The following is a 27,676-nucleotide window of genomic DNA, read 5'->3' as shown; positions in this document are numbered from 1 at the left end:
GGACTCCATTCAATCTGTATGGCTGAAGTGGTACCAATTCCATGATTAAAATGTAAAGGATATTTCCAATTGCGCCGACATGAATGCAGTCTCGGCTGATGCGGGAACATGGCCTTTATATTTAAATCGCGCTGTAACACTGTACTTCCATAATACGGATTGAATAGAGCCCTTAAGCGAGTCAGAGAAAGTCAGAGGCAAAGAGAATCAGAAAGCAGCAGAGGGAGGCCTAGAGATTCTGATCGTACCTTGAGGCTGGAGCAGGAGGAGCGTTGCTCCCTCGTAGAGGAGCTGCCTCCGTTCTCTGTTGTCCCTCTCTCCCTGGCCACCGGCTCCATCCTACACAGATGGCTCTCGTTTTCCTTGGGCAAAGTTCCCCTAATGAAATTTCTTGGCATTGATGCATGCAACCCTGCAAATAGATAATTCAAGCATGTGACCCAGATCTCTTCCTATCCAGAAAATAAGTGTGTTTGCAGCAGCATTGCTCCAGTCCGAAGGCTAGGAAGGCCAGTGGATTAAATTAGTTTGAAGAGTTTTTAGGACTGCAGTCCACGGGCAATAAATAAAACAGTATTTTATTAGAAAAACAAATGTTTTAGTAGAATATCATAGATTAAGACTATATATTGAGATTTGACACACTTTGGGCAACAACAACAACCAAATCTAAAAGGGGAGACTGCCTAAGTCCTCGAATCTTGCTCCTACTTCCAGGAATGTATTGATGAATCATTCATTCAACCAAAGGGCCTTATACATGAGAGAACTATGTGATCCAGACACAACCTGTCCAGAGCACCCACCCACCCACCTCTCTCTCTCTAACTCACTCACTCGCACAGACACTCTCTTTATCTCATCCATTTCTCCCTCTTTCTCTCTCCCCTCCTTCTCCCCCTTCCCTGTCTCTCAGGCAGCCTACAACCTTATGAATAGTAAATAGCTTCCCCTCATCACACTCAAATGATCCAATCCAGATAGAAATATACTGTAGCTGCAAGCAGCCATGCTGGGGATCAAGCTTTGGCCCTGCAGTGTAACCATCAGAACAAATTGGACACATCATTCTGGGATGAGCTACAATATACAGTGGGGAGAACAAGTATTTGATACACTGCCGATTTTGCAGGTTATCCTACTTACAAAGCATGTAGAGGTCTGTAATTTTTATCATAGGTACACTTCAACTGTGAGAGACGGAAGCTAAAACAAAAATCCAGAAAATCAGATTGTATGATTTTTAAGTAATTCATTTGCATTTTATTGCAAATTTTATTACAAACATTTGACAGAATGGCCTTACTCAGTGACTTTCAACATTGCACCGTCATGGGATGCCACCTTTCCAACAAGTCAGTTCGTCAAATTTCTGCCCTGCTAGAGCTACCCCGGGCAATTGTAAGTGCTGTTATTGTGAAGTGGAAACTTTTAGGAGTAGGTCAACCGCAAAGTGGTAGGCCTCACAAAGAGTAAAAATCATCTGTCCTCATTGCTACACTCACTACCGAGTTCCAAACTGGTAGTTTGTGCCAAAAATGTGTGCCAAATTACATGACTTTGTCAAACAAATCAAGAGATATAAATATATGGTGGATCAGATTGTTCTTGCATATGTTGAGCCTTGACAGTGTTGGGTACATGTGGATCACGTTTTATTTCAATACGAATAACCATGTCTGATTTATATGCATGTACGTGTCAGGTCACACCCACTTGAATGTTTACTGGTCAGTACCTGCCATGTTGTTTGAGATGCTAGCCTGGGAACACATGCGTTGTGAGACCTTGGTCCATAGATGCCATGTGTCAAGCTGAAATGTAGATTGGTCATTCGGTGCCAGAGGAGTAGCGTTTTAAGTGTTTTTAATCAAATTCCAAATGGCGGAAAATTCTTCATGACGGACCTTCTGGGAAAATGTGTTATTTGTGAGTAGAGGGACCTATGTACATAATTTCAGGAGTCGAGCTCAAACGGGTTGAGGGGCGTGAGCTTTCAAAGTATGCATTTTAAAATGCTTGTCATAATTGGCCTGGCATTGCATGAGAGGGTGTGACCCTTTAACCATCATGCAAGGTTGCAACCTCCTGGGCCTGACGATCTCACAGGAATTTGCTTTTTATTCACAAATTCGTCTGAAGAAGGGAGTTTATAATCAACGCAACAAATACAGTAATGTTTCACCCAGCTTCGCTGCTTGAACCCCTAATTAGAGTGAACCCACCCTACCTCAGAGGAAAAGCACAATGCTGAAAGACTGATAACCAATTACTGTTGGGTCACTACAGCCATCCCACCTCGCTCTGTGACCAAATACCACACATATTGCATCCTTAATGAAATCAAATAAGGCTTTCTATCATTATCTCATTATCTTGTCCATTATCTGGGATGTACATGGTCATTATCTGATATTTAACTTAGCTGATGAAAATTGACATGGGGCCGGGGAGCGAGAGCGAGACCTCCCCATTAGTCATGTGAGAGCGCTATGCTGCATACAGCATGGTAAGTAGCTGCAGGGTGTCACTCAGCAGGCGTACCAGAGCCGAGTGTTGATTGCAAAAGGCTTCTCTCTCTCTGACTCACCTAGAGAGACAAAACAAAACAAAACATTAACACAATAACAACAGCCGATAAGAGAACTAATTCACTGGTAAGGCCTACAGTGCTTACTTACAGGTCCTGATACAGACCTGGATAAACAGTTTGTATTTGAAGCCGTGGCCCACGCCGAGTGAATTACTCAGGTTAGTCATGAAATTAAATCTTTTCAGCAGGGCTTTAATAAAGAAAAACAATATTCTACTTGTTGAGCAGGAGGGAGAAGAGATGCCAGCACACCACGAGTGCAATGCTGGCTAGCCTGGAAGGTCATTCTCAAAGGAGGAAGATCATAGAGACAAACATAAATTGATTCACACCATGGCAACCTGTTACAGCTACCCTCCAATCCAATCTCTATCTGACTAACTACAGACCACAGAACTCCATAGACCGGAGCTCATGACTGCTTTACCAGATGGGCAGTTCCATAACACTCCTGTCTCCAAGGATAAGCTTATTATATTCACCAATTTAGTAGAGCCACAGTGTTGTTACAATATGATACATTAAGTCTGATTCCCGTTGAATGAGATCTTATTGAGTTATAGGAACTTGGACCCTTTTGACAATATTTCCGCCTGGATCTCTGCATGCGTAACACTGAGTGGGGATAAAATGCTGCGGATTAATCCCTTATCGACAAAGGAATCAGAATTAAACAGGATTAGTAGCCTAAATTCTTTAATCATATTTGAGAAACCAGAACAGAAATGCTGCGGTTACTTATTTTCTTCACTGTAACTGGTACGGGCATTAATCAGTAGCCTAGCTGTCATTATTACTCTCCTTGGGAAATAATCACATTGGCCACCTATTGATTTTTTTCCTGCAGATGAACAAACTTGCTATGTAAACCAAAAAGATGTTGTGCCCTACACGTTGTGCTTACATGTGCTCATAAATATTTCCATTATATATATATATATTTTTAAATGCTGTTATAGGTCTTCCTTGTACAAGCATGGACATGGCAACGACTTTGTGTGCATTTGCTCACAGCAAATTGGCCAGTGTTACCTAGTGTTGATTTTTCAGTAACATTTCTAGTGTTGATTCAGGAGTTAAATTAACTGTAAGAGTGTTATTTTACAGTAGTGTAAAATAACTCCAGTGTTGGTGTTAATAACTAGTGTTGAGTGTGATTGTGTCCGTTTTACTCTGTGGAGAGAAAAACGGTCTCATCAAAACCAAGCCCATCATCAGACTTTCCAGCACGCTATACTGCAGCTACACATTTTGGGGATTTATTTTAGTATCTCGGTTTTTGCATTTACAGTGATTGATTGGAGTAATCTTATGCTACACGAAGAGATCACGTTTTTCTAAACTAATCCAATCAGATAGTTAGATTTATTGCTCCCATTACTGAAACAGTTGTTCCAGTTTCAATGTTTTAGGTAGTCTCATCACAATGTCCCTAAACTTAAGTCATTCTGAATGCAGCTTGTGGGAGAATAAAAATACCAACAGTTGGATGGTCTAACGCGCTGACCAAACCAGACGAAAGCGTGCTCCGTCGCGCGCACGTTGACACCAGACACGATAAGGACACGCAGTCTCAAATATCCAAACAAACTCTGAGCCAATTATATTAATTTGGTGTTGCTAGCTAATTTGTCCTGTGATATAAACATTGGGTTGTTATTTTACCTGAAATGCACAGTTCACTCGAAAAGGCAAGGCACACCGGAAAATTCTATTGGAAGCTGGTTTAGTGGGGGTGTGGCTTTCAATTCTTTGTTTTTAGCCTCCTGCAAATGGAAGTGTTGTACCAGTTTAGGTGGTCTATGGTTATGTTCATTGAAAGTTTGAGCATGTCCACCGCCAGTCCTAAAGTCTTTGTAAATGCTAACATAACAGCTTTTGGCATTAAAGATGTATAAATATTATTGTAACGTCCTTAATCGAAAACTAGTGATCTTGCCAAGAGGTACGGACGGACCTCTTCATGTAACGGTTAAAGATACTGCATAATGTACCTCCATTAATGCAAACTATATTCACTTCCTACTGTTAAAAAGACATATTGAGGTGTTATTGCTTTACACTAACAGTGTTAATTCCCTAACTGAGAAAGTGTAACAGCACTAAGCTCAGTGTTAATTTAACACTGTAAAGTGTGGACTCGTACAGACATTTACCAATGTCAGTGTTGATTTAACACTGGGGAAATTGCTGAGCTGTAATGTCAGGGCAGCCCTGGCCATTACCATAAACTCCTGTATTTAAACTCTTCCGAACGCATAATTTAGAAATCTCAGCAACAGCTCTACCGGTGCCGGTTATGTAACAGGTTCGTAATACCGATTTTACAAACTGAACATTTTGGACAGCAGAATAGTTTAAAGAGCAATTGGGAAAGAAGATGATTGAGATTATGAGAAATTATGACCAAACATATAGTGGTCCCTATAAGCTTGGGGCTGCCATTAATTTGACAGTATTTTACAGGCAAAATATTTAGGGTTTTTCATATTACAGTACACATAATATAAATACAGTATCAAAACAAGTACTGTGTGATGACGAACGGTCCAATACTGTAAAATTGTATGTATTATACAGTAAAAAAGTAAATGCTACCGTAATTGGAATTAATGAATGGATTAATTAATCAAATGAATTGAGGGGAGAGGTTTGTATTTTACTGTAATTTACAAGGAATTGCTGCAAGCAGGTTGGCTGCTTGATAAAGTGTTTACACATTACAACATATTAATGAATATTTGTTTTTTTAATATCACTTGCACTTGTAGATGCTTAAACTGGCACTGACTACACTGCAAAACAGACCAGAAGGACAAGGAAAAATGCTCAACCATTTATGGTTTAAGACTTGCTGCCACTCTAATCTGCCCCCTATACAGTGCTTCGGAAAGCATTCACGCCCCTTGACTTTTTCCACATTGTGCTGCGTTACAGCCTGAATTTAAAATAGATTCCATTTAGATTTGTCACTGGCCTATACACAATAAATCAAATCGTATTTGTGAATTGCGCTGAAAAACTGGTGTAGACCTTACCGTGAAATGCTTACTTACAAGCCCTTAACGAACAAAGCAAGTAAGAAAAATAGGAACACAATAAAAGAACAATAACATGGCTACATAAAAGGAGTACTGGTACCGAGTCAATATGCAGGGTTTTGGGTTAGTCGAGCTAATTGATGTAATATGTACAGTGCATTAAATTAAATGTTTTACTCTTCAATCTACAATCAATACCCCATAATGACATTTTTGCAAATGTATTAATAATGTTAAACTGAAACATCACATTTGCATAAGTATTCAGACACTTTACTCAGTACTTTGTTGAAGCACCTTTGGCAGTGATTACAGCCTCGATTCTTCTTGTGTATAACGCTACAAGCTTGGCACACTTGTATTTGGGGACTTTCTCCCATTCTTCTCTGCAGATCCTCTCAACTTCTGTCAGGTTGGATGGAGAGGATAAAGTTATGGTCAGATTTGCTAAATGGGCGATAGAGAGGAGAGCTTTGTACGCATCTCTGTGTGTGGAGTAAAGGTGATCTAGTGTTTGTTTTCCTCAGTTGCACATGTGACATGCTGGTAGAAATTCAGAAAAACGGATTTAAGTTTTCCTGCATTAAAGTCCCCGGCCACAAGAACCGCCACCTTTGGATAAGCATTTTCTTGTTTGCTTATGGCCTTATACAGCTCGTTGAGTGGGGTCTTAGTGCCAGCATCGATTTGTGGTGGTAAATAGACAGCTACGAAGAACTCTTTTGGTAAATAGTGTGGTCTACAGATTATCGTGAGGTACTCGAACGCAGGAGAGCAAAACCTTTAGACCTAGAGATTGCGCACCAGCTGTTGTTGATAAAGACACACACACCACCACCCCTGATCTTACTGGAGGCTGCTATTCTGTCTAGCTGATCCACAGAAAACCCAGCTAATTGTATATTATTAATGTCCTTGCTCAGCCACAATATAGGATATTACAGTTTTTAATGTCCCGCTGATAGGATAGTCTCAAATGAGCTCATCCAGTTTATTCTCCAGTGATGGCACGTTTGCCAGTAGAACGGAGGTAAAGGCGAATAATCCACTCCCCGACACAGTCAGCTCTTCATATGATTGACGGGGATTTGAGTATATCCTTCGCATCAGACTCATTACTCTAAGTGAGTAATCACTGTTCTGATGTCCAAAACCTACTTTCAGTCATAGTAAAAAATGGCGGAAACATTATGTACCAAAAAAGTTCAAAACAGTGCCAAAAAAATTGTTTACACACAAAATAGCACAATTGGTCAGGAGCCCATAAAATGGTGGCCATCCCCTCCGGCGCCAATGTTAACTGACACCAGTTTTGACTTAAAGTGGCTTGAAAATCTATGGCAAGACTTGAAAATGGCTGTTTAGCAATGATCAACAACCAACTTGACAGAGCTTGAAGAATATTTAAAAAATTGCAAATATTGTACAATCTAGGTGTGCAAAGTTTAGAGATTTATCCATTAAGACTCACAGTTGTAATTGCTGCCAAAGGTGATTCTAACATGCATTGAATACTTATGTAAGCAATATATTAGTGTTTTATTTTTAATAACATTTTTACAAATGTTTGCATTTTTTTTCCACTTTGAAATGACAGAATATTTGGTGTGGATCATTGACGGGAAAAAAAAAAAAAAAAAACACAATTAAAAATAATTCTAAGGGTGTGAATCGAAGGGTGTGAATACTTTCTGAAGGCACTGTACATTTTGAATTGATGAAGCACTTTAAATACATAAGAGTTAAATTGTTGCAGCATCCTCATCCAGGAGTGCAACAAATATAGTCTTACAAAGCACACCTCAAAATATGTTAATGAGCCAAACGCTCTAACCACTAGGCTACCTGCTGCCATATATGGTAGAGCACTGTATTCGGTGGTGTGGAATTACAGTACCATTCGAAATACAGCAATCTCCCACAATGCACCATCATTTACAGTATGCTGCACAGTGAAAAAGATCAGATTTTGTTTTACTGTTGATAATACCTCAAATTACTGTATAAATTATAGTTCTGTTACAGTGTAGGTAGGCAGGTTCCTCACTTAAATTCACTGTGAATCTTTGATGCATAAAAGCTCAAATTACATGATTTGTGATGGATACGAGTCATAGCTTTCCAAACACTGAATTCAAAAATCACTCAGACTGCAAATAGCCTAAATAAATAAACGCAAACTAAAATATAGTTGTTTTCCTGATCGACCTATCTGACAGCTTCGGTCTAGTCCAGCTGTGATGCTCAGTATAAGTAAAGCGTCACTACAAAAGCTATCAAACACTTGTGTTGGAGAGAAAAAAATGTTGAGTCACTTACCAAGTCTACCATGAAACAATCGCCCTATATTTCCCAATGTGGTAATACAACAAACTATGACAAAAACGCGCGTAATATTCCTGGTGGCAGAGAGTTTGGACAGCGCAGAGTGCGCGGCAGATGTCTCGAGCTCAGGGGAAACTTCTCATATGGATGAAGGCAGTAAAGCCACCGGTTATTAAAGGTCATAGAAGAAGGTATTTCTCAAAAGTTCTTCTTCCCGCCTCTTGTCATCATCACAGTTCCAATTATCTCAATATTTGACCTCTATCAGACCGAGTTTTAACTACATTCTCGCTGAGAAATTAAACAGTTTGGAACCTAAATCTGTTTGTCCAACCCTACACTGATTGTATAATTTAGCTCACGCACGTGATAACACTTGAAAGGGAGAGAAGGAGACCGCGGTATGGTGATATATGTATCCTAGTTCCAGAATTGATTCGCTCCAACGCAAAGCTTCTCGATGGACAAAAAGGCTAACGAAAATAAAACACCGTGCGGAGGTTATGTTGTTTTGAATTTGCTAACCGTTATTAGGTTGTGATTGAAAAGAGGCAAAGTGATGGTAAAGTCGTTCATTTTCAAACGTGCGTTGCGTTGTTGGGCATGATCTTTTCACACAAGTTTAAAACCAAAACATGTTCTAAGAATCCTAAATCATGCCAGACACTATTTAGCATGTGACGTCTGCAATGCAAGTTTGATGTCAGTGAGAGAAACAATAAGGCAAACAGATGTTATTGTGTGTAGAATTGTTACATAACAAGGCATAATACACCATAACAATTCTACTTATATAAAATAGCCTAGTCCATATTATAATCTGGGTGGTTTGAGCCCTGAATGCTGATTGGCTGACATCCATGGTATATTTAAGCAATAAGGCATGGGGGGTGTGGTATATGGCCAATACACCATGACTAAGGGCTGTTCTTAGGCATGATGCTTTGGCCATATACCACAAACCCCTGAGGTTGTAATCAGTAATGTAACTTTTGGATTACCCAAACTGATTACTTTGTTAGTTTTGGATTACTTTCCCATTAAGAATCAAAATCACCTTTATTCGCCAAGTACATTTACATACACTCAGAATTTTACTTGGTGATATGGTGCTGCTAGTGATAGACAACATTTTGCGACATACAATTGTCAGGTATATGTCTCATCCCAAATCCTGATATTACCAGGTTCTGACCACTAGATGATGCTGTTCCTGCTATTATCCCCCAACGTTAAAGGGATAGTTCCCCCACATTATGAAATTACATTGGTTTCCTTGCCATAATATATGCCATTTAGCAGACGCTTTTATCCAAAGCGACTTACAGTCATGTGTGCATACATTCTACGTATGGGTGGTCCCGGGGATCGAACCCACTACCCTGGCGTTACAAGCGCCATGCTCTACCAACTGAGCTACAGAAGGACCATAGGAAGCCATGTAAGCAGTCTATTGACAAGTGTATGGCAACAACCCATGCTTCGGTTTTGTTGGCCACTATTTAAAATTCTAACTTTTTAGCATTTGTGGCACAAATCCAAGACAAGTCAATGGTACCTACAGTGCCTTTGGGAAGTTTTCAGACCCCTTGACCTTTTCCACATTTTATTAGGTTACAGCCTTATTGTAAAATGTATAAAATACCCCCCCCCCCCCCCATCGATCTACAGACAACACCCCATAATGACAAAGCAAAAACAAGTTTAGACATTTTTGCTAATTCATAAATAATTAAAACTGAAATATCATATTTAGATAAGTATTCAGACCCTTTACTCAGTACCTTGTTGAAGCACCTTTGGCAGCGATTACAGCTTTGAGGCTTCTTGGGTATGACTCTACAAGCTTGGCACCCCTGTATTCGGGGAGTTTCTCCCATTCTTCTCTGCAGATCCTCTCAAGCTCTGTCAGGTTGGATGGGGAGCATTGCTGCATAGCTATTTTCAGGACTCTCCAGAAATGTTTGATCAGGTTCAAGTCCGGGCTCTGGCTGGGCCACTCAAGGACATTCAGAGACTTGTTCCGAAGCCACTCCTGTATTGTCTTGGCTGTGTGCTTAGGTTAGTTGTCCTGTTGGAATTTTTTTATTTTTTATTATTTCACCTTTATTTAACCAGGTAGGCTAGTTGAGAACAAGTTCTCATTTGCAACTGCGACCTGGCCAAGATAAAGCATAGCAGTGTGAACAGATAACACAGAGTTACACATGGAGTAAACAATTAACAAGTCAATAACACAGTAGAAAAAAAGGGGGAGTCTATATACAATGTGTGCAAAAGGCATGAGGTAGGCGAATAATTACAATTTTGCAGATTAACACTGGAGTGATAAATGATCAGATGGTCATATACAGGTAGAGATATTGGTGTGCAAAAGAGCAGAAAAGTAAATAAATAAAACAGTATGGGGATGAGGTAGGTGAAAATGGGTGGACTATTTACCAATAGACTATGTACAGCTGCAGCGATCGGTTAGCTGCTCAGATAGCTGATGTTTGAAGTTGGTGAGGGAGATAAAAGTCTCCAACTTCAGCGATTTTTGCAATTCGTTCCAGTCACAGGCAGCAGAGTACTGGAACGAAAGGCGGCCAAATTAGGTGTTGGCTTTAGGGATGATCAATGAGATACACCTGCTGGAGCGCGTGCTACGGATGGGTGTTGCCATCGTGACCAGTGAACTGAGATAAGGCGGAGCTTTACCTAGCATGGACTTGTAGATGACCTGGAGCCAGTGGGTCTGGCGACGAATATGTTGCGAGGACCAGCCGACTAGAGCATACAAGTCACAGTGGCGGGTGGTATAAGGTGCTTTAGTGACAAAACGGATGGCACTGTGATAGACTGCATCCAGTTTGCTGAGTAGAGTGTTGGAAGCTATTTTGTAGATGACATCGCCAAAGTCGAGGATCGGTAGGATAGTCAGTTTTACTAGGGTAAGCTTGGCGGCGTGAGTGAAGGAGGCTTTGTTGCGGAATAGAAAGCAGACTCTTGATTTGATTTTCGATTGGAAATGTTTGATATGAGTCTGGAAGGAGAGTTTGCAGTCTAGCCAGACACCTAGGTACTTATAGATGTCCACATAGTCTAGGTCGGGAACCATCCAGGGTGGTGATGCTAGTCGGGCATGCGGGTGCAGGCAGCTATCGGTTGAAAAGAATGCATTTGGTTTTACTAGCGTTTAAGAGCAGTTGGAGGCCACAGAAGGAGTGTTGTATGGCATTGAAGCTCGTTTGGAGGTTAGATAGCACTCGTTTGGAGGTTAGATAGCACAGTGTCCAATGAAGGTGAACCTTCGCCCCCAGTGTGTGGTCCTGAGCACTCTGGAGCAGGTTTTCATCAAGGATCTTTCTGTACTTTGCTCTGTTAATCTTTCCCTCGATCCTGACTAGTCTCCCAGTCCTTGCCGCTGAAAAACATCCCCACAGCATGATGCTGCCACCACTATGCTTCACCGTAGGGATGGTGCCAGGTTTCCTCCAGACGTGACGCTTAGCATTCAGGCCAAAGAGTTCAATCTTGGTTTCATCAGACCAGAGAATCTTGTTTTGCATGGTCTGAGAGTCTTTAGGTGCCTTTTGGCAAACTCCAAGCGGACTGTCATGTGCCTTTTACTGAGGAGTGGCTTCCGTCTGGCCACTCTACCATAAAGGCCTGATTGGTGGAGTGCTGCAGAGATTGTTTCCTTTTCGCAGGTTCTCCCATCTCCACAGAGGAACTCTAGAGCTCTCTCAGAGTGACCATCTGGTTCTAGGTCACCTCCGTAACCAAGGCCCTTCTCCCCCGATTGCTCAGTTTGGTCGGGCGGCCACCTGTAGGAAGTGTCTTGATGGTTCCAAACTTCCATTTAAGAATGATTGAGGCAACTGTGTTCTTGGGGACCTTCAATGCTGCATAAATGTTTAGGTACCCTTCCCCAGATCTGTGCCTCGACACAATCCTTTGTTGGAGCTCTAAGGACAATTCCTTTGACCTCATGGCTTGGTTTATGCTGTGACAGGCACTGTCAACAGTGGGACCTTATATAGACAGGTGTGTGCCTTTCCAAATCATGTCCAATCAATTGAAATTACCACAGTTGGACTCCAATCAAGTTGTGGAATCATCTCAAGAATGGTCAATGGAAACAGCATGCACCTGAGCTCAATTTAGAGTCTCATAGCAAAGGGTCTGAATACTTATGTAAATCAAGTATTTCTGTTTTTAGTTTTTAATAAATTTGCACAAGTTTCTAAAACCTGTTTTTGCTTTGTCATTATTGGGTATTGTGTGTAGATTGCTGAGGAAATATTTGTACTTAATCCTTTTTTAGAATAAGGCTGTGATGTAACAAAATGTGGCACTCTATATTAGCATTTTCAAGCTTCATGTTCAAAACATCATGAGAGTATCTAAAAATTGATTGTGTAACTCAATCATGTTACTTATAGATGATTTGGAAATGAAGCAAAACAATGCTAATAAAGGTATCATTGACTTGCATTGGACAAAGTGGTCAGAGAAAACCAAAGCATGGGTTGCTGTCATACCTTGTCCATAGACTGCTTACAGGGTAAGGAAACCAATATGTCATTTTGTAATTTGGGTGAACAATCCCTAATAGCAGGAACAGCACCAATCTGACATGGTGGGTGTCATGGCTTCCTGAAATGATATGGAATGACCCAGTAGCTTACAGACAGCATGGTATATTAGAAGTTGGATGTGTGTCATTATGTAATGTGTGCCATTATGTAATGACAGACAGTAAAATACAGTAAAACTGACTGTATTATACTGTACAAATTAAATTAAAAGTAGATGCAACCATAATCAGAATGAATTAATGGCCATTTATTGAGGGGAGGGGTTTATTTTTCACAGTATTTTACTGTAATTAGAAGGGATTGGTGCACACAGGTTGGCTGCTAGGTAAAGTGTTTACACATTACAGCATATTAATGAATATTTGGTGATTTATATCACTTGCACTTCTAGAGGTCATAACAAAGGATTCCAAACTGGCAGCTACTACAGGGCAAAAACAGACCAAAAGGACATGGAAAAATGCTCAATCATTTAAGATGTAAGACTTGCTGCCACTCCAATCTGTCCCCTACACAAATTGATGGGGGGTGCCATAATCACATACGAGTTAAATTGGTACAGCATTCTCACTCATGGGTGCAACAAATACAGTGTATCCTCTTACAAGACACTCCTCAAAATATGTTAATGAGCCAGAAACAACAACGCCATGCACCTAGTGGTCTAAAGGTTTTTGGTGCTCTAAAGATACGGTACTGTATTCTGTGCGGTGGTATTACAGTACCATTGCAAATACAGCAATTCTTTCCCCGTCCACAACTTTTTCCCACGACGCACCAAAATTTACAGAATGCTGCAGTAAAATGTTTCAGGGTATTTTACTGTTGATAATATCCCAAATTACCATATCATTTACAGTTATCCATTACATTGTAATCAGATTACATGTAATCAGTTACTCCCCAACCCACACACATCTTTGTTTTACTGTCCTTGTGGGGACCAAAAAAAGTATTCCCATTCAAATCCTATTTTCCCTAACCCTAATTGTAACCCTAAACCTAACCCTTTAAAGGTGTGTATCAATTTAACCTTTTTATTTCTTGCTGAAATGAACAATAAGGTCCTTATTCTTCCAAAACCGTACCGCAAGCTTTGCATGTTAATGTTCAGACCTTGTGTTGGGGCTTTAACAAAACTTTGTACAAAAGACTTTGTCCAATATAATGGAACGGAGACTCGCGATCAGCAAGCTAGGTAAATGTCCATGAATGTTTCATGTGTGTTTCAACCTGGCCCAAATTAATAGTTGGTTCACAATTGTTCTTTGTATTTTAACCTGCGTGTCATGAGAACATCTGGAGGGCATAGGCAAAAAATCTACATGCGCACGATTTGGTCAGAGACGGTTTGGTCAAGGTGTAAGCCTAAAGTAGTCTTTTTCCTCATGGGAACCAGCGAAATGTCCCCACTTGTCAGAATTGTCCTTGCGAAGACTTCTGGTCCCAGGACAGCGGAGTCAATCACCACCTTCCGGAGACACCTGAAACCCCACCTCTTTAAGGAATACCTAGGATAGGATAAGTAATCGCTCTCACCCCCCCCCCCCTTTAAGATTTAGATGCACTATTGTAAAGTGACTGTTCCACTGAATGTCATAAGGTGAATGCACCAATTTGTAAGTCGCTCTGGATAAGAGCGTCTGCTAAATGACTTAAATGTAAAATGTAAATGTCCCCACAATGATAGTAAAACCACACACACACACACAGTGGGGCATGCGTGTGTAGGTACACTGTACATATACACGCATGCACGCACGCGGGTCAAATGGTGTTTCCTGTGTTGTCGATACGTTATGCCTTATCATTAAACTGATTTGCAATGCACTGCACATTCATGGAATGATCCTAAATGTAATTCACCCCAGTATTCTAAAGGACATGTAGGGCTTACTCATGCTGGAGATAAATGACATTCCTACATTTTGACTCAATGAGACGTGTCTGGAAAATGTGTCCACAAAGCAACTCTGACGTCAATGGGACCAAGCTGAAGAAAATGTGAAATAGATAAAGGTTCTAAGTAGGCCTAGATATTTTTTTCCGAGCGAACAGAAGCAGTATTCATCTCCTGGTCATTAATCTGCAGTCATCTGCATCTGATCTAGCCATGTCTTGAAAATATCCCCTACATGGTTCTATTTCAACCAACATTGGACCAAAAGACTGTCTCTGAATTGTGCTGAAGGGTGCTATACCGGATGCTCTATAGGCTTAGCATTTACACCTCAATCACACCTACAGAGTCATTGTATTTTGGTACATCAGAAGAGTTTTAGCCAATCAGTTGTGTTGAGACAAGGTAGGGATGGTATAGAGAAGATAGGCCTGTTCGGTAAAATACCAAGTCCATATTATGGCAGGAAACAGCTCAGATAAGCAAATAGAAACAACCGTCCATCATTACTTTAAGACATGGTCATTCAATGCAGAACATTTTAAGTACTTTGAAAGTTTCTTCAAATGCAGTCGCAGAATCCATCAAGCGCTCTGATGAAACTGGCTCTCATGAGGACCGCCACAGGAAAAGAAGACCCAGAGTTACCTATGCTGCAGAAGATACGTTAATTCGAGTTACCAGCCTCAGAAATTGCAGCCCAAATAAATTCTTCACAGAGTTCAAGTAACAGACACATCTCAACATCAACTGTTCAGAGGAGACTGCGTGAATCAGGCCTTCATGGTCGAATTGCTGCAAAGAAACCACTACCAAAGGACACCAATGAGAAGAAGATATTTGCTTGGGCCAAGAAACACGCGCAATGGACAATAGACTGGTGGTAATCTGTCCTTTGGTCTGATGAGTCCAAATTTGAGATTTTTGGTTCCAACCGCCATGTCTTTGTGAGATGCAGAGTAGGTGAACAGATGATCTCTGCATGTGTGGTTCCCACCATGAAGCATGGAGGAGGAGGTGTGATGGTGTGAATTTATTTAGATTTATTTAGATTTATTTAGCACACTTAACCAGCATGTCTACCACAGCAATCTGCAGCGATACGCCAGTGGCATCATCATTTGTTTTTCTAAAGGACAATGACCAAAAACACACCTCCAGGCTGTGTAAGAGCCATTTGACCAAGAAGAGTGATGGGAGTACTGCATTAGTTGACCTGGCCTCCACAATCACCCGACCTCAACCCAATTGTGATGGTTTGGGATGAGTTGGACTGCAGAATGAAGGAAAAGCAGCCAACATGTGTGGGAACTCCTTCAAGACTATTGGAAAATCAGTCTTTATGAAGCTGGTTGAGAGAATGCCAAGCGTGTGCAAAGCTGAAATCAAGGCATGGCTACTTTGAAGAAAATACAAATATAAAATATATTATATTGTTTAACACTTTTTTGGTTACTACATGATTCCATATGTGTTGTTTCGTAGTGTTTACATTTACATTACATTTAAGTCATTTAGCAGACGCTCTTATCCAGAGCGACTTACAAATTGGTGCATTCACCTTATGACATCCAGTGGAACAGCCACTTTACAATAGTGCATCTAAATATTTTAAGGGGGGTGAGAAGGATTACTTTATCCTATCCTAAGTATTCCTTAAAGAGGTGGGGTTTCAGGTGTCTCCGGAAGGTGGTGATTGACTCCGCTGTCCTGGCGTCGTGAGGGAGTTTGTTCCACCATTGGGGAGCCAGAGCAGCGAACAGTTTTGATTGGGCTGAGCGGGAACTGTACTTCCTCAGTGGTAGGGAGGCGAGCAGGCCAGAGGTGGATGAACGCAGTGCCCTTATTTGGGTGTAGGGCCTGATCAGAGCCTGGAGGTACTGAGGTGCCGTTCCCCTCACAGCTCCGTAGGCAAGCACCATGGTCTTGTAGCGGATGCGAGCTTCAACTGGAAGCCAGTGGAGAGAGCGGAGGAGCGGGGTGACGTGAGAGAACTTGGGAAGGTTGAACACTAGACGGGCTGCGGCGTTCTGGATGAGTTGTAGGGGTTTAATGGCACAGGCAGGGAGCCCAGCCAACAGCGAGTTGCAGTAATCCAGACGGGAGATGACAAGTGCCTGGATTAGGACCTGCGCCGCTTCCTGTGTGAGGCAGGGTCGTACTCTGCGGATGTTGTAGAGCATGAACCTACAGGAACGGGCCACCGCCTTGATGTTAGTTGAGAATGACAGGGTGTTGTCCAGGATCACGCCAAGGTTCTTAGCACTCTGGGAGGAGGACACAATGGAGTTGTCAACCGTGATGGCGAGATCATGGAACGGGCAGTCCTTCCCCGGGAGGAAGAGCAGCTCCGTCCGTGTTGATGCCTTCACTATTATTCTACAATGTAGAAAATAGTAAAAACTGAAGAAAAACCCTTGAATGAGTAGGTGTGTCCAAACTTTAGATTGGGACTGTATTTCCAGATGATGCTGCGTACCATTTTGCGCAATGACGCTGTAGGTGTGATGCAGGCATTAGGCCATGTCTCTGAGGCACAGGTCACTCGACCCAGATTAAACCTACTGTACCTGGACACATTTACATTTACATTTAAGTCATTTAGCAGACGCTCTTATCCAGAGCGACTTACAAATTGGTGCATTCACCTTATGACATCCAGTGGAACAGTCACTTTACAATAGTGCATCTAAATCTTAAAGGGGGGGGTGAGAGGGATTACTTATCCTATCCTAGGTATTCCTTAAAGAGGTGGGGTTTCAGGTGTCTCCGGAAGGTGGTGATTGACTCCGCTGTCCTGGCGTCGTGAGGGAGTTTGTTCCACCATTGGGGGGCCAGAGCAGCGAACAGTTTTGACTGGGCTGAGCGGGAGCTGTGCTTCCTCAGTGGTAGGGAGGCGAGCAGGCCAGAGGTGGATTCCCAGGTATTCCCAGAGGAGAGGTGGCTTTTTAAGATCTACATCCAAGAAACCAAATGAGTGTGTTTTGCCATCAAGTTGCTTTAAATCAACTCATCAAATTGCAGAATTTTATAGTGCAAGATCCCTAAGCGTGGCTCAAACCTTGGTCACCATGATCGAGGGCAGGAGTCGTGACTGCTGCTCCAAGAAACCTAACTTGTTTGGTGGAACGGTTATCAGTTTTTATAAACACTAGGTTTGCTACCCCTAAAAAAGCTACCTACCCCCAACAAACTTTCTTTCAAGTCCCTTCACATGTTTGACATGACAAGGCCATCTTACCAGGTTCTCTTCACTGACACCAGCGTGTCAGCTGGAGTGTAGCGTGTCAGCTGGAGTGTGTCCTCAAGCAGGGCTTGAAGCAGGTTGCTTTGTCCCAGGGCAGCGGCTTTGACACCTGGACATGCTCCAAGAAAGCTAGTTCCCTTGGGGGAGCGATTATTGGTCTTATTAACTCTTGGTTTGTTGGGTTTGTTAAAATACTTCCCTCACATGTGACACTGACCCCTCAGTGACATCTATTTTTTTTAAACGAGTGAGGAATAAGTAGGAACAAATAGCCTTGGATATTACACACACACTACTCAAATCTTGAAGTGTTTATTTGTGTTTGTATATATATGTGTATATATAGCCTGTGATTGCATCGATTGCTTCTAATCTAATCTATCATACACTCTAAAAACAAATGGTTCTATATAGTGCCAAATAAGAGTTCTTACGATAGCAGATCTGTTTATGGAGCTATAAAGAACCCTTTCCGAAGGTTCTATAAAGAACCACTAAAAAAGGTTAGAACATCAAAAAGGGTTCTGGTATCATTACGACCCTTTTTGGTGCCACAGAGAACCCTTTTTAAATCATCTTTATAAATCCTTAATGGAGAATTGTTCTATTAAGAACATCAAAGGTTCTACAAAGAACCTTTTGAAGAACCATACAGTGGCTCTTATTCTGGTTAGCCACGCAGTAAAAAAAATGTAACGTACTGGCAAACAGTTCCCTTTAAGATACTGTAAAAAAAAAAGTACAAAGAAACTTTGGTTTAACAGTAGATTACTGTAAAGAAGTGCTGTCTCCCTGGAACAATTTTTTTTTTAAACGTCCAATAGAATCAGACATCCTCCCCAGACCTAGTGATGTTGCTCTAGGTCTGGGATTTCAGAGACCACTATCTCAAATCAAATCAAATTGTATTTGTCACATACACATGGTTAGCAGATGTTAATGCGAGTGTAGCGAAATGCTTGTGCTTCTAGTTCCGACAATGCAGTAATAACCAACAAGTAATCTAACTAATAATTCCAAAACTACTGTCTTATACACAGTGTAAGGGGATAAGGAATATGTACATAAGGATATATGAATGAGTGATGGTACAGAGCAGCATAGGCAAGATACAGTAGATGGTATACATATGAGATGAGTATGTAAACAAAGTGGCATAGTTAAAGTGGCTAGTGATACATGTATTACATAAGGATGCAGTCGATGATATAGAGTACAGTATATACGTATGCATATGAGATGAATAATGTAGGGTAAGTAACATTATATAAGGTAGCATTGTTTAAAGTGGCTAGTGATATATTTACATCATTTCCCATCAATTCCCATTATTAAAGTGGCTGGAGTTGAGTCAGTGTCTGTGTGTTGGCAGCAGCCACTCAATGTTAGTGGTGGCTGTTTAACAGTCTGATGGCCTTGAGATAGAAGCTGTTTTTCAGTCTCTCGGTCCCAGCTTTGATGCACCTGTACTGACCTCGTCTTCTGGATGATAGCGGGGTGAACAGGCAGTGGCTTGGGTGGTTGATGTCCTTGATGATCTTTATGGCCTTCCTGTAACATCGGGTGGTGTAGGTGTCCAGGAGGGCAGGTAGTTTGCCCCCGGTGATGCGTTGTGCAGACCTCACTACCCTCTGGAGAGCCTTACGGTTGTGGGCGGAGCAGTTGCCATACCAGGCGGTGATACAGCCCGCCAGGATGCTCTCGATTGTGCATCTGTAGAAGTTTGTGAGTGCTTTTGGTGACAAGCCGAATTTCTTCAGCCTCCTGATTCTTCTTCACGATGCTGTCTGTGTGAGTGGACCAATTCAGTTTGTCTGTGATGTGTATGCCGAGGAACTTAAAACTTGCTACCCTCTCCACTACTGTTCCATCGATGTGGATAGGGGGGTGTTCCCTCTGCTGTTTCCTGAAGTCCACAATCATCTCCTTAGTTTTGTTGACGTTGAGTGTGAGGTTATTTTCCTGACACCACACTCCGAGGGCCCTCACCTCCTCCCTGTAGGCCGTCTCGTCGTTGTTGGTAATCAAGCCTACCATTTTTGTGTCGTCCGCAAACTTGATGATTGAGTTTGAGGCGTGCGTGGCTACGCAGTCGTGGGTGAACAGGGAGTACAGGAGAGGGCTCAGAACGCACCCTTGTGGGGCCCCAGTGTTGAGGATCAGCGGGGTGGAGATGTTGTTGCCTACCCTCACCCTCACTTCCCGTCAGGAAGTCCAGTACCCAGTTGCACAGGGCGGGGTCGAGACCCAGGGTCTCGAACTTGATGACGAGCTTGAAGGGTACTATGGTGTTGAATGCCGAGCTGTAGTCGATGAACAGCCTTCTCACATAGGTATTCCTCTTGTCCAGATGGGTTAGGGCAGCGTGCAGTGTGGTTGAGATTGCATCGTCTGTGGACCTATTTGGGCGGTTAAGCAAATTGGAGTGGGTCTAGTGTGTCAGGTAGGGTGGAGGTGATATGGTCCTTGACTAGTCTCTCAAAGCACTTCATGATGACGGAAGTGAGTGTTACGGGGCGGTAGTCGTTTAGCTCAGTTACCTTAGCTTTCTTGGGAACAGGAACAATGGTGGCCCTCTTGAAGCATGTGGGAACAGCAGACTAGTATAGGGATTGATTGAATATGTCCGTAAACACACCGACCAGCTGGTCTGCGCATGCTCTGAGGGCGCGGCTGGGGATGCCGTCTGGGCCTGCAGCCTTGCGAGGGTTAACACGTTTAAATGTCTTACTCACCTCGGCTGCAGTGAAGGAGAGTCCGCATGTTTTCGTTGCAGGCCGTGTCAGTGGCACTGTATTGTCCTCAAAGCGGGCAAAAAAAGTGATTTATCTATCACTAGCTAACAGGGAAGAAGTACAACCTAAAAGACATAAATAGCTCCTAGCTTCCCATACATTGGCTCCTTTCTGCCTCTACACTGTAAAACATTTCCTGTCAAATGTACAGTAATTTACTGGCAGCAATTAGCCAGTAAGTAACAGTAATCCATTTTACGGTAATCCATGTTAATGTACAAACATTTTTACTGTAATCAAATGTACAGTCTATTACTGGAATTACTGAATGCAGCTGTTGCTGTAGTTAAGAATACATTGGTCAACAAAATAATTGTATTTACAATAAGATATCTTATTATATATCTCTGACCATCTCTGGATAGTGCCAACACAATACTGAGATATTCATGGTAACTTGATACCAGAGCAATGAAACACAGTATAATACAGTAAGTGTAAACTGAAAGAAAAATAATTATAGAGTCTTTTACTGCAATTACAAGTGATTAGAGCAAGCAGGTTGGCATTTGCATTTTACAGCATATTAACGATTACTATGTGTTTTATATCACTTATACTTCTAGAGGCCTAAACAAAAGCTTCCGAACTGGCCGTGATTACAGAGCAAAACAGACCGAATGGACATGGGTAAATATTCAACCATTAAAAGTTGTGAGACCCGCTATCAATATGATCTGTTCTCTATATGTACTGAACAAAAATATAAACACAACATGTAAAGTGTTGGTCCCATATTTCATGAGCTGAAATATATTATCTCAGAAATGTTCCATATGCACAAAAAGGTTATTTCTCTCGATTTTTGTGCAGAAATTTGTTTACATCCCTGTTAGTGTGCATTTCTCATTTGCCAAGATAATTCATCCACCTGACAGGTGTAGCATATCAAGAAGCTTATTAAACAGCATTATCATTACATAGATTCACCTTGTGCTGGGGACATTAAAAGGCCACTCTAAAATGTGCATATTTGTGACGCAACAAAATGCCACAGATGTCTCAAGTTTTGAGGGAAGGTGCAATTGGCATGCTGACTGCAGGAATGGCCAACATAGCTGCCAGAGAATGTAATGTTTCTGTCTACCATAAATCGCCTCCAACGTCATTTTACAGAATTTGGCAGTACGTCCAACCAGCCTCAAAACTGCATACCACGTGTAACCACACCAGCTCAGGACCTCTAGGTCCGGTTTCTTCACCTGCGGGATCGTCTGGGGAGGGGGCATTCTGAGGAGTATTTCTATCTGAAATAAAGCTCTTGTGAGGAAAGACACATTCTGATTCTGATTTGCTCCCCAGTGGGTGAGCCTATGCCCTCTCAAGCCCACCCATGCCTGCATCCCTGCCCAGTCATGTGAAATCCATAGATTAGGGCCTAATGATTTCCTTCAATGAACTGTAACTAAGTAAAATCTTTGAAATTGTTGCATGTTGCATTTATAGTTTTTGTTCAGTATACATTTCATTGTTAGGGAACTACAAACACATATCAATTAAATTGTTAGAGGACTCTTACTAACGGTTGCAACAAATATAACCACTTACAAGGCACGCCTTAAAACATGTTTATGAGTCAGCGATTCTTTCTCCTCCCACAATATTTCTCCACAATGCACCATCATTTACAGTATGCTGCAGTAAATATATAGCAAAACAACTATACAGTACTTTATTGTTTAATTGTATTCAAAATGAAATCAGCAATTGCTAATAGTGAATATTTAACTGTATATTACAGCATACCAACTGATATTGCAAATTAGGCCTTAGCAAAGGCTTCTAAACTGACAGTGACTAAAGAGCAAAAGGATGTGGTTTGCTTAAAGGTTTGAGACTTGCTGCCTCTCGGATCTTCTTCTACATAAATGTAATTGCGAGGGAACCACTACCACATATCACTTTAATTGGTACAGCACTGAAGTGTCCAACAAATATAGCCTCTTACAAGACGTCTCAATACATGTTAATAAGTGTGAAACAACAATACCACACACCCCCTACTGTTCAAAAGGCACACAAAAAAATGCGGTATGGTACTGTATTCTGATTTACAGTAAATCACTGGCAGCAATTGGCCAGTAACTTACTGTAGAGTTACAGGACAATATTTGTAGATTTCCTAAAATACAGTATATTTCCGTATTCTGTGAGGGAACAAATTCTTATTTACAATGACAGCCTACCCCGGTGACACTGGGCCAATTGTGCGCCGCCTTACGGGACTCTCAATCACAGCCGGATGTGATGCAGCCTGGTTTCAAACCAGATACTGCAGTGATGCCTCTTGTACTGAGATGTGGTGTCTTAGACCACTGCACCACTCGGGAGTATGCATACTTACTGAGATTCATTTCACTCAAACTGTCATTGAAGAAGTAGGGACATGACTTAAAAACAACCATATGAGTTGGCAAGACAGCACAAACATATCTGGGACCACCATCCCATGCTACTGTAGGCAGGCCTATAGGCATTACACTCAAATACTTGTGATAATTTGTTTTGAACCAGAGCTGTATACAGAACTCTCAAGGATCACATAGATGTGGTAAAGAGGTAGCCTAGTGGTGAGAGTGTTGGGCCAGTAACTGAAAGGTTGCTAGATCAAATCCCTGAGCTGACAAGGTAAAAATCTGTCATTCTGCCCCTGAACAAGGCAGTTAACCCACTGTTCTTAGGCTGTCATTGTAAATAAGAATTTGTTCTAAACTGACTTGCCTAGTTAAATAAAGGTTAAATAGAGGTCAATGGAAACTTGTAGGGGAAAGATCCTGACTATCCTCACTGCCCCCCAGCAAAATTAGGCTATTGTATATATGTGTATTTCATACTATGTTCAGGTAAAAATAGGATCAACTGCATTACAGTGAAAAACGACTGACTACCACCACCGATTTCGCTAAGCTACCGGCTTAATCAAATGGGACTACTTCTACATGTTACGCATTTAAAACTGCCAAATATATCAAAATCGGACTTTAGTAACCATATTGGGCCTGTTACAATAAATCAATCATGACGGATTTGACAGATATATCAGTTTGTTGAATGTGCGCCAACCCGGCATCCTTCTATCCACCACGGTCTGCGATCCATTGACCTCTTCACCGCATCTGTGGAGTTGCAATTGTGTCCTGTGTTTCTCTGCTGCCATGGCGACCATCTGTAGCAGTAGTAAGGAATGAGTGAGAATTTGGTGGGTTGGAATAAGTGCATCGGATGCATTTCTGTTTCTGCCAATCCATGATCACCACCCTTAATGTATTCACGGACTCTTATCCATGTTGGCCTATCTTTACGATGCCAGATTCAGAGGGGATAAGCATGATATGCAAAGCTGTATTCAGGGTGTGCACCGGTGTGGCTATAGTGGTGTGGTCATCAAGGCGCCCTGCTGTGCATTAAGCAGGGATCCCTAGAGAGGGATTTGAGCAGAGATTAAACCTGTCAAGCCTCTGTCTTCTACAATACACTGGAGGAATAACCTCCCCTCAGCCAGCAGCCATACAGAAGAAAGCTAATTTCCCACCCTCCTCCGCTCCCCTCTGTGCTTTCACTCAACCTTGAATTCTGACAAGGATGTAAGTCATTGTCTCCTACTGACAACACTACTAATTGTGGGTTATTTAACTGATTGCTGAAATGCAATAAGGATCTTTCTATATACTGTAGTGTAATTTGTCTCCTAGAGATATAGCCTATTCTTCATACCTTGCAGACAAATCCAAAATTAGTAGATAGGCACAGGTTTCAGCACTGAATACAAACTCTATGTTATGTGAATCACCCCTGATCAAGCTGCAAATGGTCATTTTGTGGCCAAATACTCCCATTCACCATACGTGGGTCCAATAGATAAATCAAGTGCACCCCAAGTTTTTGAAATGAATTGTATATGACCAAGTTCTATTATTCATATAGCATGATAATCTCAATATGTTCGCAGTCCCAATTCACTCCCACTTCCTCCACATATGTTGCAAGAGAAGAGAAGCATCTTGGGCCCCTTGTGTTTTACAGTATAATGACGTTCTGTGGGGACAATGATGCTCTGTTCCAGACAAGTCAACAACCACCTTCTGTCAGCTCCGTGGTTTTTCTTTCTTTCTTTTTTTTTAACCCACCGCCACAACTGCCCTTTTCCAGACCACAACTTAATTAGTAAATGCTTAGTATCTCGTAACAGAGTGAGCACGAGGAGCTGGCAAGCGCACGTGACATTTAGTAAACATCTGGAGATTACTATAGGCCTATGCTCAATCAGGTGCGTTGTTAGATGAATTTAGTTCACATGTGTTCATTAATCAATTCAATTAAAACACTCTGTCCGTTTCTAAGAATTTGTAAGGTTCTTATTTGCCTAAAAGGGACAGCGACCAGCCATCAAAATGAATCAATAGCGTTTATTCTCGAGAGCTCTGACCATAATCACATGTACATTAGTTTATAAATCACACATAGCGTCATGTCGTACGTAATGTCCCTCCTCCTCTTGGACAATGACAAAGCTGCTTTTCAATTCAATTCCAACACATACATATTTCTTATCTTCTGCTACCATTTGTTACACAATCTGCTGCACGCCCAATGGGTTTCTCCTCTCCCTGGTTGGGGACCAGACATCTTTCCTGTTGTTAGTCTCACTGTGATCACAAGTTGTCTGTTAAACCTTCCTCTTGGCCTATGAGCAAACATATTCTTCAACAGACAACATATATCTTCTGTTAGTTATAACTCTATGCCAAATGTATGCATTATTTAGTCATTATTGATAAAAATCCTTCAACGTGCGTCTTGATTATTATGAGATGGAAACCACAGGCGCGGTACCTTACTTGGGATGGATGGCCTCATAGTAATGGCTGGAATTTAATGAATGGAATGGCATCAACACGTCGTTTTCATGTGTTTGATAACATTCCATTAAGTTCATTCCAGTCATTATTATGAGCCATCCTCCTGTGGTGGAAACCGAATACCTTTTTGACCCAGATCTGAACAAAAACTTAACTGCAAGTCAGTTATTCAGAACAAATTCCTATTTACAATGATGGCCTACCCCGGACGATGCTGGGCCAATTGTGCACCACCCTGTAGGACTCCCAATCCCGGCCAGATGTGATGGAGCCTGGATTCAAACCAGGGACTGTAGTAACGCCTCTTGCCCTGAGTTTCAGTGCCTTAGACCGCTGCGCCACTCAGGAGAAACTTCTAAATTTGACAGTTGGAGAATGTGGATGAAAGTCTAATTCTGCAGCGAGACAAATCTTGTTGGCATAGGTGGGTGCAAGTGTGTGCGCGGCCATACACGTACATGTGTGGCTGTGCATATGTGCTTTCCTCCGTACATGAGTGTGTGTACACAGTGCCTTTGGAAAGTATTCAGACCCCTTTACTATTTTCCACATTTAGTTATGTTACAGCCTCGCTCTAAAATTGATGAAAGAAATGTTTCCCCCCTCATCAATCTACACACAACACCCCATAATGACAAAGCAAAAACAAGTTTTTATACATTTTTGCAAATGTATAACAAATAAAAAACTGAAATGTCACATTTATATAAGCATTCAGACCCTTTACTCAGTCATTTGTTTGTATTTGGTATTTTATTAGGATCCTCATTAGCTGTTGCAAAAGCAGCAAGCTACTCTTCCTGGGGTCCAACACAAAACATGAAACATAATACAGAATGACATTATACAGAACATCATTAGACAAGAACAGCTCAAGGACGGAACTACATACTTTAAAAAAAAGTCACACGTAGCCTACATATCAATACACACAAACCTTCTAGGTCAAATAGGGGAGAGGTGTTGCTTTATCTGTTTTTGGAAACCAGGTCTGCTGTTTATTTCAGCAATATGAGATGGAAGGAAGTTCCATGCAATAAGGGCTCTATATAATACTGTACGTTTTCTTGAATTTGTTCTGGATTTGGGGAGTGTGAAAAGACCCCTGGTGGCCTGTCTGGTGGGATAAGTGTGTGTGTCAGAGCTGTGTGTAAATTGAATATGCAAACAATTTGGGATGTTCAACACATTGTTTCTTATAAAAAGAAGAAGTGATGCAGTCAGCCTCTACAACTCTTAGCCAAGAGAGACTGGCATGCATAGTATTTATATCAGCCCTCTGATTACAATTAAGAGCAAAACGTGCCGCTCTGTTCTGGGCCAGCTGCAGATTAACTAGGTCTTTCCTTAGCAGCACTGGACCACACGACTGGACAATAATCAATATTAGACAAAACTAGATCCTGCAGAACTTGCTTTTTGGAGTGTGGTGTCAAAAAAGCAGAGCACCTCTTAATTACGGCTGACCTCTCCCATCTTTACAACCATTGAATCTACAGACGAAGTCACACGTTTACATACACTTAGCTTGGAGACATTAAAACTACTTTTCAACCACTCCATAAATGTCTTGTTAACAAACTATAGTTTTGATAAGTCGGTTAGGACATCTACTTTGTGCATGACATAAGTAATATTTCCAACAATTGTTTACAGAGAGATTATTTCACTTATAATTCACTGTATCACAATTGCAGTGGGTCAGAAGTTTACATACACTAAGTTGACTGTGCCTTTAAACAGCTTGGATGTCATGGCTTTAGAAGCTCCTGAAAGGCTAATTGACATCATTTGAGTCAAATGGAGGTGTACCTGTGGATGTATTTCATGGCCTACCTTCAAACTTAGTGCCTCTTTGCTTGACAAAATCAAAATAAATCAGCCAAGACCCCACAAAGAAAAATTGTAGACATCCACAAGTCTGGATCATCCTTGGGAGCAATTTCCAAACGCCTGAAGGTACCATGTTCATCTGTATAAACAATAGTACGCAAGTATAAACACCATGGGACCACACAGCCGTCATACCACTCAGGAAGGAGACGCGTTCTGTCTCCTAGAGATGAATGTATTTTGGTGCGAAAAGTGCAAATCAATCCCAGAACAACAGCAAAAGACCTTGTGAAGATGCTGGAGGACACAGGTACAAAAGTATCTATATCCACAGTAAAACAAGTCCTATATTGACATAACCTGAAAGGCTGCTCAGCAAGGAAGAAGCCACTGCTCCAAAACTGCCATAAAAAAAGCCAGACTACGGTTTGCAACTGCACACGGAGACAAAGATCGTACTTTTTGGAGAAATGTCCTCTGGTCTGATGAAATAAGAATAG

The 27,676-nt window shown here is 41.6% G+C and overlaps 1 protein-coding gene across 5 annotated transcripts in view; it reads right to left on the bottom strand.

Moving 5' to 3' along the window:
- The window catches only part of LOC124014538 (solute carrier organic anion transporter family member 1C1-like), a 64,243-nt gene extending 55,931 nt beyond the window's left edge, over window positions 1-8,312 (bottom strand). For 2 of the 5 annotated variants that reach the window (XM_046329648.1, XM_046329649.1), the window contains exons 1-3: window positions 7,954-8,308; window positions 2,545-2,590; window positions 249-412 (exon numbers count right to left, since the gene is read on the bottom strand). In XM_046329648.1, coding sequence (XP_046185604.1) covers window positions 249-412; window positions 2,545-2,590; window positions 7,954-7,965 — 222 coding nt within the window. In that variant the 5' untranslated portion in view covers window positions 7,966-8,308. Of the gene's footprint in view, window positions 1-248; window positions 413-1,738; window positions 2,591-7,953 lie in introns of all 5 variants that reach the window. The other 3 variants (XM_046329652.1, XM_046329650.1, XM_046329651.1) reach the window with 3 other exon arrangements.
- Window positions 8,313-27,676: the final 19,364 nt, after the last annotated feature.

This window comes from Oncorhynchus gorbuscha, linkage group LG25, assembly GCF_021184085.1.
Source record: "Oncorhynchus gorbuscha isolate QuinsamMale2020 ecotype Even-year linkage group LG25, OgorEven_v1.0, whole genome shotgun sequence".
Taxonomy (NCBI): Eukaryota; Metazoa; Chordata; class Actinopteri; order Salmoniformes; family Salmonidae; genus Oncorhynchus; species Oncorhynchus gorbuscha.
This window is presented reverse-complemented; position numbering and strand designations above follow the sequence as displayed.